This window comes from Macaca mulatta, chromosome 4 (genome assembly GCF_049350105.2).
Source record: "Macaca mulatta isolate MMU2019108-1 chromosome 4, T2T-MMU8v2.0, whole genome shotgun sequence".
In the NCBI taxonomy this organism is placed as follows: Eukaryota; Metazoa; Chordata; class Mammalia; order Primates; family Cercopithecidae; genus Macaca; species Macaca mulatta.
In genome coordinates, this window is record NC_133409.1 from 21,785,868 (window position 1) to 21,802,130 (window position 16,263).

Below are 16,263 nucleotides of genomic sequence, written 5' to 3' on the forward strand. Positions count from 1 at the left end.
CAAATGTGAAGTTAAAAATGTGCAGGGATGAGATATGTAATTTTAAAAAGTTATTTTAGGGCTTAAACAAGTTTGAGGATCATTAATGTATACCATTTTCTTTCTCTAACATTTTTGTCATTTTTAAAATTGCTATTACAATTACTGTTTTAGTACTTTACCATTTTAGGAATAGGTTTTAGAATTAATAATTCAACCTATTTCACCTAGTTACAAACTATGAAAAGAATAATCAGAGGTACTACCCAGTTGCTAAATACAGTGAAATTTTAGTTGAAAATTAGTTTTGATTTTAATGAGCCCTTAAAGATTAGTTCAACCTAATTTTAATGACATACACAATGTGCTCATTTTAGCATTATATGTAGTGGCCAGAAACTGTGCCAAATATCAAAATAAATTGTGGTATGTTTATCAACAGAATACAGCAGTAACAATGGATGAAATAATGGTACACACAATTTGTGGGTTAACCTTATAACTAATGTCAAGTAAAGAATCCACACAAACAAGTGCATAATGTACAAATATATTTATATAAAGTTCAAAAACAGGCAAAATGAATCAAAGGTGATGAAAGTCAGAAAAACTGCTATGTTTGGGAGGTAATGGCTGAGAAAAGGCAGGAATGAAGCTCTCAGGTGTTGCCGATATTCTACATCTTCACCTTGGCAGTTGTTACACAGGTGTTCCCGACATAAATATCTATCAGACTGTATACACTTTTGTCCACTTTTTGAATGCATCGTATACTTCAGTAAAAGTTTACTAAAAAGTAAAAATAAAAAAGACGTTGTACTTCTTGTTACCAAAATAAAACCATGGCAGATATTTTGGTAAATATTCTATTTTTCCCATCTTCTACTGTTGCTGATGACAGGGATGGTATTCAGGTGAACACTTTGTTACTTATAATATCATTTAGCTTTAGCCTGTGCAGCCAGTGCAGCTTCTTCACGCCACTTAGCTTTCTTTGCCAAGTTCCAACTTGTTAAGGATTCATGTCGTTCTACAGCCTGTGGGGGAGGGGGGAAGAAATATATATATATAGTTATATATATAATACATAAAACTATATATATATTTATATATTATATATTTATTTAATATAAATATATGTAAATATATAAAATATACTATATTAATATATAAATATATATAGTTTTATATATTATATATATAACTGTTACTCTCTGGAAACTGGAAAAATTTGTATTTCAGATAGAAATACACAGGAGAGAATAGAATTAGAAGTTCTAACATATGTTAATAATGGGAAGAGAGAATAGACTGAATGGGTAAAGAGGCCATATTCAAAGTTATGACAGCATAGACTTTTTCAGAAGTGAGGAAAGCTGTAAGTCCTCAAACTGAAAGGCATACAAAGTCCTTAGGGAAATAAATAAAAATTTAATATATATTGATGGATACCTAGTGTGCATTTCACACTTAATATAGCCAAAATAGAGAGTTGACATATTTTGTTCCCCCTGCCTACCAGTCTTTCCCTAGCCATACACATCTCAATAAATGGCAGTATCATCCACCTACTTGCTCGAGTCAAAAAACCCAGGCCTTTTCACTTCTTTATTCCATTTTCTTTTCTGCTTCCACAATGAATTCACCACAAAGTTCCATTCTTTTTACTTTCCCAAATTTATCTGAACTTGCTAACCTTTTCTCCATCTCCATCTGCCACAATTTCTTTAAGGTACATGCATTGTTATTAAAAATGAAAAATGAATTGGGGACAGGAAAGTGGGACAGTGGTGGGACCATTTAGAAGATATTACAATCAACCAGGCAATAGATGTATATTGGTATGTCAGGAGAGATACTGAGGAGTGCTCCAATTTGGCTATATTTTGAAAGTGGAGCCAATGGGGTTGCTGATGACTTATCCATGAGCAGCTAGAAAGATAGAGTTGATATCAACTGAGAGGAGGAAGACAGTACAGAAAGCAGTGGCTTAGGGTTGTACGGGGGAAGATCTAGAGTTCAACTGTTGACACACTAAGTTTGAGATGTCCATTAGACATCCAAAGGGAAATGTTAAGTAAGCAACTGACTATATGAATTTGAAGTGCAGAAGGAAGATATTAGCTGAAATATAAATTTGAGAGTCCTTGGAATGTAGAAGGTATTTAAATCCAGAAGACTTGGTAAGATCATCAAGGGAGTGGGTATAGATAGAGAATGGAAAGACTAAAGACTGATCCATGGGGAGATTCCACTGTTATGAAGTCCAGGAGAATAGGAGAAACTGGCAGAGTAAACTTGGAAGACGTGGCCAAGAGACAACCTACGTGAGGGTGGTACCACGGAAACCAAGTGAAGAAAATGTTTCATAAAAGATAAACAATTTTCATTCCCAATGCTCTCACTTCAGAGCTTCTGAGGATTTTTATGAAAGGACAATGGCTAGTATGCATTCTCCAACAAAGGGTAAGTGAAAAATGCCACATTGGCCTATTCCAGTGTTTTTCATATATCCATTTATAACCAGCTATTTCCCTATGTGCCAAAAATATTCTTTTCTTGGTTGAAGAATGGGGAGACTGGCTACTGTGTGCCAGAATTCCTGTAGAGGGGTGACTTTGAGGTGTAGGTAGACCAAATTCCTTTATAATCCTGATATTCTCAACCTAGACGTATTTCAGCAGCTCCAGTAGATTGAACTCAGATTGAGCAGAATCCAAGGGAGGGAAGATACTGATTCGGCAGAAGAAAATATTTGCTAATCAGCAGAATTGTCACTGCCTCTCCAAAATGTAATGAGATTTATCAGTACCCAAGTGTACAAACGTAGTGTCATATTGAGTCTAAATAAACAGTCTTCAAAGTAGGATAAGAACTACAATGTCCACTGAGGTCAAGAAAGCAATAGCAACACATTTCATCTTTTCTTAAGAAGAAAAACTGCTAACATTTAATAGAATAGTTGAGGAATAGAGAATTCCTATGTCAGAAGTTAGAGATATCTTGAAGAACCTGGACCATTCTATAATACAGAAGAATATAAAAGCACATCTCACTTTGTTGTGCTTTGCTTTATTGTGCCTTTCTTTCTTTCTTCTTTTTATTTAAATTGAAGGTTTGTGGCAACCTTGCATGGAACAAGTCTATAGGCTCCATTTTTCCAACAGCATGTGCTCACTTCGTGTCTCTCACATTTTGCTAAGTTTTGCAATATTTCAAACTTTTTCATTTTCATGACATCTGTTATGGTCATGTGTAATCAGCGATTGCTGTTGGTACTACTGTACTTGTTTTAGGGTGCTACAAGTTGTGCCCATATAAAAGAGCAAACTTAATTGATAAACATTGTATGTATTCTCATCACCCACTAGCCAGTCTCCCATTTCTCTCCCTCTGCTTGGGCCTCCCTATTCCTTGAGATGCAACAATATTGAAATTAGGCCAATTAATAGCCCTATAATGGCCTCTACATGTTCAAGTAAAAGAAAGAGTTGTACATCTCTCACTTTAAAAAACTAGAAATGATTAAGCTTAGTGAAAAAAGGCATGTTGAAAACCAAGATAAGTCATAAGCTTGGCGTCTTGTGCCAAACAGTTGACCACGTTGTGAATGCAAAGGAAAAGTTATTGAAGAAAATTAAAAGTGCTACTCCAGTGAACACCTAAATAAATCAAAACAGCCTTATTACTGATATAAAAACTGTTTTAGTGGTCTGGAAAGAAGATCAAACCAGCCACAGCATTCCTTTATGCCAAAGCCTAATACAGAGCAAAGCCCTAACTATCTTCAGTTCTGTGAAGGCTGAGAGAGGTGAGAAAGCAGCAGAAGACAAGTTGGAAGCTAGCAGAGGTTGGTTCATGAGGCTGAAGGAAAGAAGCTCTCTCCATAACATAAAAGTGCAAGGTGAAGCAGCAAGTGCTGATAGAGAAGCTACAGCAAGTCATCTAGAAGATCTATTATAGCTAACATCGTTGATGAAGGCTATGCTAAAAAACAGTTTTTCAATGAAGACAACATAGCCTCATATTGGAAGAAAATGCCATCTAGAACTTTCAGAGATAGAGAGAAGTCAATGCCTGGCTTTAAAGCTTCAAAGACAGGCTGACTCTCTTGTTAGGAGCTATTGGCAGCTGACGACTTTAAGTGGAAGCCAATACTCATTACCATTCTGAAAATCCTAGGACTCTTAAGAATTATAGTAAATCTACTTTGCCTGTGCCATGAATGGAACAATGAAGCCTGGGTGACAACATATCTGCTTACATAGCTTTCTGAATACTTTAAGCTCACTGTTGAGACTTCTCAGAAACAAAAAAAGGTTCCTTTCAAAATATTACTTCTCAGTGACAATGCACCTGGTCACTCAAAAGCTCTTATGGATATTTACAAGGAGGTTAATGTTTTCATGACTGCTAATACAACATCCATTCTTCAGCCCATGGAAAAAGGTGTCATTTCAACTTTCAAGTCTTGTTATTTAAGAAATACATTTTGTAAGGCTATAGTTACCATAGATAGTGATTCCTCTGATGGATCTGAGCAAAGTAAATTGAAAACCTTCTGGAAAGGAGTCACCATTCTAGATGCCATTATGAATATTTGTGAATCATAGGAGGAGGTCAGCATTAATAGGAGTTCAGACAAAGCTGATTCCAATCCTCATAGATAACTTTGAGGGGTTCAAGGCTTCAGTTGAGGAAGCATGAGGAAGTAACTGCATATGTGATGGAAATAGCAATAGAACTAGAATTAATAGTGGAGCCTGAAGACAAAATTGAAGTGCTATAATCTCATGATAAAACTGTCACAAGATGAGTTACTTCTTACAAATGAGCAAAGAAAGTGGTTTCTTGAGATGGAAACTACTGCTGGGGAAGATGTGAGCATTGGTGAAATTAGAGCAAAGGATTTAGAATATCACATAAAGTTAGTTAATAAAGTAGTGGCAGGGTTTGAGAGAACTGACTCCAATTCTGAAAGAAGTTCTACTGTGAGGAAAATGCTGTTAAACAGCATTGCATGGTACATGGAAATCTTTCATGAAAGAAAGAGTCAATTGATACGGCAAACTTCATTGTCATCTTATTTTAAGAAATTGCCACAGCCACCCCAACCTTCAGCAACCACCATCCTGATCTGTCAGCAGCCATCAACATCAAAGCAAGACCTTCCACCAGCAAGAAGATTACAACTCATTGTGTACTGTAAACATAACTTTTATATGCATTGGGAAATCAAAAAATTGGCATGTCTCACTTTACTGTAATATTCACTTTATTGTGGTTGTCTGGAACTGAACCCACAATATCTCTGAGGTATGCCTGTTTTCATTCATTTCAATACTGTTAGAATAGATATTAATAAATAAGAATGGTTTCTTGTTTGGCCAGAAAATGACATGGCATCTTTAAATACTTATATGGATAATTTTGTAAGCTTAAACAAAGTCTCTAAACAATTTATGGGGTTTTGAATCCATTTGGTACAAAATTCAAAACTACTATATCTTCCAATTATTTTGCAAGAATGAAATAGCTGAAGAACATCAGGGAGGGTAAGAAATTACTGGGCATATTTCAACAAAAGCTTTGGCATAGTTGGTGGATAAAATTAAGTATTAGCACCACCATTTAGTAATCACAGCTAAAGAGATATTTCTTTTACTGGATCTATGTACCAACAACATGTGGCATATTTTCAATTACAATATTATAACGAATATAAAATTGCAAAATTGTAGACAGTAATAAAGCATTTCAATTATGTTATTACTTGAAAATATTATGTTAATATATAATATGGTATATTATATGTCATACATATTAATACAATTTTAGGGAAAATGTTTTTGTGTCATTCACAAACAAAGTGCAATTTATTGGAAGCATGCAGTGGCTCACGCCTGTAATCCCAGGACTTTGAGAGGACAAGGCAGGAGGATCACTTTGAGCTTAGGAGTTTGAGGCCAGCCTGGGTAACATGGCAAAAACTAATTTCTACAAAAAATACAAAAAAAATTAGCCAGGCATGGTCATTCATACCTGTGGTCCCAGCTACTTAGGAGGCTGAACCTGCAGAATCCCTTGAGCCTGGCAGGCAGAGGATGCAGGGAGCCATGATCGTGCCACTGCACTCCAGCCTGGGTGAGAGTGAGACTCTGTTCTCCTCCACATCCCTCCCCCCGCCGCCAAAAAAAAAAGAAAAGAAAAAACAACACAAGCAAAACACAATTTATGTAAATTAAAGAAAAAAGAGGTGGAGAGACCAACTGTGTCAAATGCTGATAGGTCAATGAAGATGAGTGTATCATTGGTGACCTTGAAAACAGCAGTTTGGTGGAGGGTTTGAGGCACCAGCCTGATCAAACAGGGAATGAGACAGGAAATCAGAGACAGTGTATATAGACAGGTCTACTGAAAAGGTTTGCCACAGAGAAATGCAGCTATATCAAAAGAAGTTTTGTTTTTGGTTTTGAAGAGGGAAATAGAAACATTTCTATGTTTTGATAAAAAATGATACAGTAGAGAAGAAATAAAACTAATGACGAGCAAAGAAACCTGAGAATTCCTGGAATGAAATTCTTGAAAAGGCAAAATGGAATGGGATCCACAGCACAATTAATAAGAGCTTCTAGATTGGAGCAAGGATCATTTATAATAGGCAGAAAAGCAAAATATACAGGATTATGTGTCATAAGACTGGAAACTGCTCCTTGGGCTGCTACAATTCTCTCAGTGAGGTGAAAGGAAAGGTCATCAATGGGGAGGACTGTGGAAGTGTAAGGTCTGAGGAGACAGAAAGCATGAAATAGTTGGACGGCTAGACTTCTTTTCCTGTGTTTAAGAGGCATGTGCATTTTATTTTCTGCAAACTCTGCCTTTTTGTATCTTTTGCCCATTTTTTTTTTTAAATAAAAGGTTGTTGCTGTTTTATTTAGTGGAGCTCCTTATAATTTAAGAAAATTAGCTCTTAGTTTGTGATCTATTTTGTATTTCTCCCGGTTTGTCATTTGTGTTTTTACTTTATTTATGGCACTTTTTTACCAAGCAGAATTTTAAATACATTTATATGATTAAATTTACCTATCTTTTCTTTTGTATAGCTTCTCAGTTTTGTTCTATATTTAGAAATGTCTGCCCAACTACTCTAAAGAATTCCCTCATATATTCTTTTGGTGATTTTAAGGCTTCGCATTTAATGTGAAAATCTTATATCCAACTGCAATTTATTTTATGTAGAAAGTATAGTTGGAATGTCCCAATATCATTTCTTGACTAATTTATCTTTCTCCACTCATATACAGAGTCACTATTTCATATATTAAATCCCTATGTAGTGGGTTATTTATGTGATTTGAATTCAGTTCTATTAAGTTGCCTATTTGTATGTCAGTACTGCAGTTTTAATTATTGTTGTTGTTTTGTTTTAATATATTTTAGAGCTAGTCCTCCCTTAGAACTATTATTTTTAGTATTTCTTGTATATTTTGCTTATTTTTATATATGAATTTTAGACTCCGTTTGTCTACCAAAACAAATCCTATTGCTGTTTTTATTGCAGTCATGTCAACTTTACAGACTTAGAAAAGTTTGATGTCTTTAAAATGTCAAGTCTTCCTATTCCAAATAAAAATTTCTTAGGTTATACCTTTTCTTGTGACCACTGGTAGTGTTTAAAAGTTGCCTTTATATAGATATTGCTTGATTTTTAATTTCATTCTTATGTGCCTTAGCTTTTTTTTGTTTGTTGCTATTCTAAGTAGGGTCCTTATTTCTGATCTTTCTTTTCACTGGGTTTTGAATAAAGAGGAGAGTGAAAACTTTTAAATCTTGTCATATCTTGCTTAAAACTCTTCATTGGATTCCCCAATGTATTTTTAAAAACCTGAACTATTTGCAGTGACCCATAGGCCGGATACTATCTGGACTCTCCCTGTTTCATACCATCTTCTCTTTGCTCATTATACTCCATCCACACTAGCTCCTTTTTATTTCTTAACACACCAGACCCTTTCTCATCTCTAAGCTTTGCACATGCAGTTCTTTCCTTCCCCTGGTCTTCTCATGGCTAGCTTATTCTCATCCTCCTCAGAGAGGACTTGCCTGACCACTCCATCAAAAATGGCCTCTCCTAGAGTGTTACTATTTTATCATCCTGTTCCTTTCCTTCATTGCACTAAGAATTCCTCAGATCTTTTTAGTTTATGTGTTTACTTGATCACTCTCCATTTTCCCTACTACAAAATACCTGTATTTTAATTCCATGATATTCTAATAATAAAATGCAGAGTGCCTGGCATGTCTCAGGTGCTCAAAAGTGTTTAGTGTATTAATGATTGAAAATCAATGTTTGCTGTCACATTTTTGGAGAAGAGGAAACAGCAATAACTAATGCTATACATAAAACTCAATTTATTCTCAGTTGCTACTTTTTGTGTCAGATTCACACAGAGAAAAACCCTGGCTGTTGATTTATAGTAGAATTATATTTGAAATATGGAATTTTAATAGGAAATGAAAAAATCTTTCCTTCAATTCAAATCATATGTATTGAAAATAAAATGACGACATCAGTAGATCTCCAGGTCTAATGGCTTCAGTTGCAGGTGCCACGATGAGGAGGGGCACTGTTAAAATGGAGTGTGTTAAGAACAGCTCCAAGGTACAAAGAAGTTGTTAGAGTGGTTAAAACTGAAGAAGCAAATACTCTTAAGGATGTGTTAGAAATGTCAAAATACTTGTGGGGCTGCTCTTTGTGGTAAAAAGTGACCAGTAGATGGAAGGATTTTGGGAGGCAGAACACAAAATTAGAGGGTAGTCAGCTCTTAATTTCCCTCTAGAGGTATTAAACAGAAACCATACATTGGGAATGGCAAGGAAAGGGCTGACATACAGGATCCAGACACACTAGATGACCTTGGCAATCACTTCCAACCTTTGCATTTCTAACTAGTTCATATCTCTGTGCAACAGCTAATTGAGTTCCTGATATAATGAATGACCTAGTCTGGATAACCTTCAACGACAAAGTTCTCTGTCTTCTGCAGATTTTAACCAGGGTGTAAACTGTCTTGTTTTTGTTTTTAAGTTGAAACAAGCATTTGTCCCTCCCGGTCATATAGTGTTGATTTGTTGACTCAAATTTCCATGAACGAATTTGTCTCCAGTATTTTATATATATATGACTTCAAGTCTCAAAGACAAAATTGTTCTTATATTAAAAGACAGCAGTAATCCTGAATCGAGAGCAATGTCCATGACATTTCTTAAAATTCACCCTTTGGTCTAAGGAGGTACTCACCCTTTTGGTGAGATACTCTTTTAAGGAGGTACTTAAAAAGAGGTACTCACCCTTTTGGAGGTACTCACCCTTTTAACTGACTTGCCCTCTTAAGGAGGTACTCACCCTTTTGGCTGACCCTATCACAGCAAAGCAGGCGATAATTGTGAGTCCAATCATTATGTAACAAGCTTTCACTCGAGCTTTGTTTCTTGCAGTGACTATCATTTCTGGCCTAAATGAAGATGTGTATTTTGTTAAATATGTATAAGTAATATGGCTTTCTGACAGGCATGATAGATAATTTGCCTTGTAAACATTCCAAAAAATTCCCTGAATGCAAACTGCATTCGATGACATTTTCATGTGAAAGACATTGAAATGCTCGCTGGTTATTTTTACCAATTTCAAATTAACAAGTATTTATTCAGATCTTAAACTAATGTTAGCCATTATGAAACCACTGTATAGAATATTAGTTTCTAATTCCACGAAATATAACTACTAAAGAGGCTAACTTGCTCTCCATTGGTTTTATTCACTAAGTTGGATGAAGGAAGAGTTAAAGCATATTTAGCCTCTTTGTTAAGTAGGCTTTGTTTTCCATTTGAACAGTTTTTTTTTTAACTCATTTTCATCACTTTGTTTTTTTCACTGGCCTCCCAATCTCTTGTCCCTTCACATGCTACCCCAAAAAGACACTATTGTCCAGTTCGTGAGAATGTCTGTTAGAAAAATATTTCCTTCATGACTTTTGCAATAATTTTTTTTTAAAAAGTGATCAAAATCACAATAATTTGCTAAAGAAAAAGATAAAAGAGACTTCATTTTCATGTTATTATTATTCTGAAATTTGGTATACTTAAATTTTAGATATTCTTATTCATTCATAGTTTTATGCATGTTGTCCAAGATTTTAATAATACTACTTACAAAGTAGTGATACAAAAGCCATCATGCCTGTGGGACTTTTACGTTGAAATAAACTTTAACAATTTTCAATAATATGAAGTGGCAGTTTATGAATAGGCATAAAGAATTTCATTCATAAGAATATATTCATTGGCAGTCTTTTCTATCTATGTGAAGTTTAAATAGAGTGTAGTTGCATTGAAAAAAAAATCCAGAAAGACAAAGTTGCATTTTCTTTTAAGAATAGAAAACTTTTGAACTTTTCCACTGGTTGAAAGACTATAGAAAACTCCTATGTAGCCTATTTTCTTTAGATTTTAGGCAGAATGATGTAAGTTTTAAGATGTTAGTTGCAAACAGGTCCAATTAGTGAGTATGGAGAAATTATTAGATTATATTTGCTGCTAACTTTCATTCCAGATGGAACTTAGAAGCTCTGATCTTTTTTACCTAGTCATTTGTCTTTAATCTATTATAACAAATTAGTTTAGCACTGAGAAAAACAAGACAAAGTACAGTTATTATTAAACATAATTAGTGTATGATACAAAAATTATAGGTCACTTGTTCATTATATGTCCATTAAAAGGTAAAAGCTGTTTACATTGTAAGTGTGACACTTAGTTTAACAGGAATCTCTCTCTTAAATAGTAATGCTTAAAAAATTATAGAAAAATAATAAAATGAAAAATACTCAAATACTTTTTGTTTCCAATGCAAAACTGCAATGCTTTTTATAGGCATCTTGTTCTTAGTGAAGTGTTCCTCCTTATAATACATCTTTTGACTATGATCTTGGGGAAATTGTTTCTGTAAAATGAGTCTGTTCACACATACAGCTATGTTAAATGCAATACTGGGCATAGGTTTTCTCGACGAACAATATACAATAATGTTGGTTCTTTACACTCTTGATTGCTCGGTTAGGCCACTAGAAATAAAAATTCAAACCAATTGAGGGTGGTGGCTTTTTAATTTTAATTATTTTTTACTTTTGTTTGGCATTTAATGTATTAAATTTTCAGGCATCAATTACAATTCGATAACCAGAGCTTATGATGATGAAGACTTTTGTGAGGCTAAGTTTTGCTTTCAGCTAAGTCTGTAGTTTGGAGTGTATAGATCTCGTGGAAAAGTAATCTTAGAAAGTGCCTCTGTAGTTGAATAAATACTGAAAACGGATTCAAATGCAATGTTATTTCAAATTCCATGTCCATTTCCCATTTAGTGACTTGCTCCAATAAAAGAACGAAAATGCTTCAGAATTCATTATTGAGTGTACATTTCCCGCCATGTTCTCCCACCCCGCCCCCATCTATCTGAGATGCTTTGCTAACTGATAAACTGCAATTGTTTATAAACAATAACATTGCAGGCACCATGTGAAAAACAGAAAAATAGGCCCAGTTTCCATTTTCCATTCTAATAGGCATTCATTACATTGTACAAATGCACAGAATCTCTAAAATCCTTCTTTCACGTTATGGCTTTAGTATTTTTTTTTTAAGGTAAACTTAAAAAGTAGTAGATTGATTTTATTCTTAGTTTCTGTCCCTCTCTTTTTTACCCAATCCCTTGTAAAAATGCTGCAAAGGTTTTTGGGCTTGGCAGAAACAGAAACTTTGGAAAGATTTTTTTTACAAGTTACATTTACTTATTATTAGCATTTAATTTACAGGTTACATTACTCTAGAGGGGGAGTTAATAGCTTGAGTTTTATCTTCTGTCTTGGTGGGTTTAGCATGCTGAAGACGCCCATGGTGCTGACTCCCGCGCGTCCCACCCTGAGTAAACCCGGAGCCTCGAGGGCTGCAGAAACGCGTCCGCCAGGCGTCTCCTGCCCCAGAAGAGGAGGCCGCATGGATGCGGCTTTTTTTCCAGAGACCCGGCCCCGCCCAGCCGCCCCGCAAGCCAAGATCAGGGAACCCCTTCCTTGGGTGGGGTAGGGGGGCGCCTCCGGCCAAAGCGTGGATTGCCGTCTGGCGTCCCCGCAGCCATCCGGATGCTCGCGAGGACCGTGGCCTGTTTGGCACAAGAGCCCCACTGCCTCCCCGTTCGGGGCTTGCTGGGGACCGGCAATCTGGGCGATGCTGGTGTCCCCTGAGCCTCTCAGTTTTCACCCACCTTCTGCAATCTCCCTGAAAGCTTAGTTGACTCTTGACACACCGCACTGGAGGCGGGGTGTGTGTAGGTGAACTCCGTGTGTGGTGGGTGCTATTGCTAAGTGTTGCCACTGCGGCCGCTTTCGCTCCTAGGTGGCCGCGGTCGGAAGGTGGGTGACCCCGCACCCGAGCGGCCGGGGACCGACTCTCTTCCGCGCGGCGCTCGCTACACTTACGGGATCCGAGGCGGGATCTCCTCCATCGATTTGAAACGCCCCGTCCACAGCAGGATTTTCTTGTCGAACTGCGAAGGCCGGCGCTGCGCGGGAACTCGGTGAATCTCCCCTGCAGCGAAAGGAAACCAGATGGACGAGGGAACTGACTGACCGGCACAGAGGACCAGCGCGCCCTCAAACCCGACTCCCGGGCCGGCCCCTGGCTGCCCTCCCGCAACCTCCCAGCTCCCAGTACCTCCCCGTCCGAGCCCTGGCTCACCGTGACCTTGGGGCCCAGAATTGCTGGGGGCCCCGCCGCTGGAGTAGCAGGGGAGACCCCGGGGCGGAAGAGCCTGTGCGGGCCGCCGCGTGGCCTCGAGAGGCCCCCCGGGGCCGCAGCGGACTGTTAGCCCGCGGCCGAGGCGCAGTAGGCTCCCGACTGCCCTGCGCATGCTGCCCGCTTGTCCCGCGCCGCACCCGCACCTCCGGACCCAGCCACAGGCGTTCTCCCCGCAGCTCTCCTTGTCCCGCCCTGCAGCGCCCCGGAGAGCCTGGGACGTGCAGCTGGAACCCCTGGCGCTCGCACACTCAGTTCGCTGTCCCCGTCTCCGCCCCCGGCCAGCGACCCGGGATCAGGGCGTCAAGCCCCTAGGGGCTGGTTCCTCCGGAAGTCAGCCTGCCTCCGTTTGAAACAGGCTCACCACCCCCTGAGACAGTGCGTGCAGCTCCTTTTAAATTCTTTGTATTGAGTAGAAATGTGTTTCCGCTAGGCTTTTAGCCTTTGAGTCCATCGTTTGTTCCCCAGGAGAATAAATCTAAATCCTCTCCTCCAGGAAGAGACAACAATCCTCCAAGTGCAGGAAATGAAGACATTTCCCAGTAAGTGTAAGGGCACTCCACGAACTTCTGGATGAGATTTCTTGAAGTTAGCTCCTCACTTCATCCTCTCCCACCCCCATACCTTTTCTCTTTCCTATGGAAAACAACTCAGTTCCTCCAACTGTCTTTCTCTATCTTTTCTTCTTCTTTTCAGAGACAGCCGCTGGCTCTGTCACTCAGGCTGGAGTGCAGTGGCATGCTGATAGCTCACTGTAACCTCGAACTCCTGGACTCAAGTAGTCCTCCCGCCTTAGCCTCCAGAGTAGCTAGGGCTTTGGTCGTGCGCCACCAAGCTCCACTATTTTTTTTTTTTTTTTTAAGAGATAGGATCTCACTATGTTGCCCAGACCGTTCTCCAACTCCTGGCCTCAAGCTATCCGCTGGACTCTGCCTCCCAAAGCACCGGGATTACCGGCATGAGCCGCCATGCCAGCCTCCTACCTCTTCATCTCAACCCACAAACTCTCCACACTCTCTTCAACATGTGCCTTTCTTCTGTCACCTTCCACCATCTCCTCTATGCTAAAAGGTAGAAGAATCTATTATTTTCAGGCATTGAATGGTAACAGGGATTCAGATTCAATGATGGGAGAGAAGCGTTGTACAAGCAATTTACTGATCTTGTTCCACAGACAACAGACCTCCTGCCAAGTCAAAGTGCTCATCAGCCCAGCACCAGGCCCAGCTCACCCTCCTCTCCTGTCACTGCCTGTGAGGTTCCCTCCTTATCTAGACACTGCTTTACGCTTGTTGGATTTCTAGATATTTTTCTTCCTAACTAGACTGTCAGGCTCTTGAAGGCAATAACTTTTCTGTAACTGCCAGCCCAGTTTTTTTTTTCTTTTTACGTAACAGTGTTAAACAAAAAAGGAGGGGTTAATAGTTCTGCGAAGACATGCATTTAGAGGAGCGCTTGCAGAGGGACCATGCACTTTGCCTTCACACCTAGGTTTAAATCCCAGATTTGTGACTTAAAAGTTGCACAATCGCGAGCAGTAAATCATTTAAGTTATAAGGCTTGGTCTCTTTTGTAAAACCAGAATTCCTATCTTTTAGATTGATTCATGCGATGACCACCAATAACCAACTATGTGCCAGCTACCTCTCAGAGCTGGGGATAGAGCGGTGATGACATCAGGTGAGGATGAAGAAAAATAAAACCAGGTGAAAAAAAATAAGCAGGAGTAGAGTGAGAAGATATTAGAAAGCATGGTTAGCAATGTCCCTCTAAATGTCCCTGGTGTGTAATAATACTTCAGAAAATAATGGTTTCTTTCCCTTCACATTGTTTAGTCCCAAAACACAAGGGTATTTTAATTTATGATATCTCCTCTGGGGAACTAGGAGCTCCCTGACCTTCAGGATTTGTTATTATATTCCCAAGATATAGCTGAAAACTTGGCACTTAGTATATATTTAATAAGTATTTGTTAAATAAATGAATAGATGAATACAAGTCTTTGAAAACAGAATAGTCTGCACCTAGGCTAGTTTAAGAAAAGACTAAGATGCGGCCAGGCACGGTGGCTCATGCCTGTAATCCCAGCACTTTGGGATGCCAAGGCGGGAGGATCCTGAGGTCAGGAGATCGAGACCATCCTGACTAATATGGTGAAATCCCGTCTCTAATGATAAAAAAAAAAAAAAAAAAAAAAAAAAAAAAAAATTAGCTTGGGCGTGGTGGCAGGTGCCTGTAGTCCGGCTACTTGGGAGGCTGAGGCAGGAGAATGGTGTGAACCGGGGAGGCAGAGCTTGCAGTGAGCCGAGATCACACCACTGCACTTCAGCCTGGGCTACAGAGCGAGACTCTGTCTCAAAAAAAAAAAAAAAAAAAAAAAAAAGACTGAGATGCTTGAGGACAATCTATGTCCTTTTAAACTTCATATGTCCAGTGTATCATGTTCCTTACCACATGGCAGTCTCCAAATAAATATTTATAAAATTCAACTGAATGAATTCCTGCCTGAGAAAGTATGTTACCATAGCTAATACTGCTCTTCCATTATTAAATGTGTTTTTTTCTATTAGTATTTTATTTGTCTTCACATCACTGAGACGGAGTATCCATAGAGCTAGCGAAAGCTACCTCTGAGAAACAACCAATTGTTAATAATTCACTAAGAAATATTAAACAAGGGAAATACGTTTATTTCCCTGGAGGGAATCAAATGTCATACATACACACAGGGCTTCTATTTCGAGCTTCTCCAGTATTGCAGAACTACAGGTCAACAGAATAAGCTCAAGTCATGAGAGAAAGAACAATTTGCTGTTCTCTATCCCTGATGGGATTAAAATATCACTATTCGGCAGTGGTCTTCATAAAATAAATTACTTACAGCTGCATTAGAGATTTTTTTCAGTTCTATAATTAGAACAAATTAAAAAAAATTGAATAAACTTTTAATACAATAATACACTAATTATATTCCTTTATTTCTTTTTCTAATGAGGACAGCACATTTTTATTTTATTTATTTTATTTTTCGAGATGGAGTTTCCCTCTGTTGCCCAGGCTGGAGTGCCGTGGTGTGATCTCGGCTCACTGCAACCTCTGCCTCCTGGGTTCAAGTGATTCTCCTGCTTCAGCCTACCACTAAATGGGATTACAGGCACCTGCCACCACACCCGGCTAATTTTTGTCGTTTTTTAGTATAGATGGGGTTTCACCATGTTGGCCAGGCTGGCCTCGAACTCCTGACCTCAGGTAATCTGTTTGCGTCTGCCTCCCAAAGTGCTGGGGTTACAGGCATGAGCCACCATGCCTAGCCAGCACGTTTATTCACTAAACAAATATTGATTGAGTGCTTCGTACGTGCTGGATACTGTTTTATTCCTGAGGTTATAGCAGGTAACCAAACAAAAATCTCTGTCCATCACAGAGCTTATTAATCCA

General features: G+C 38.6%; 1 protein-coding gene across 1 annotated transcript; it reads right to left on the reverse strand.

The window, feature by feature from the left end:
* Positions 1 to 517: 517 nt before the first annotated feature.
* FAM162B (family with sequence similarity 162 member B) lies at positions 518 to 13,074 on the reverse strand. The gene is given in 4 exon segments (NM_001194873.3): positions 518 to 1,016; positions 9,386 to 9,494; positions 12,510 to 12,618; positions 12,769 to 13,074. Coding segments are annotated over 4 exon segments (489 nt in total). The 5' UTR covers positions 12,941 to 13,074; the 3' UTR covers positions 518 to 917.
* Between the last annotated feature and the right edge of the window lie 3,189 nt (positions 13,075 to 16,263).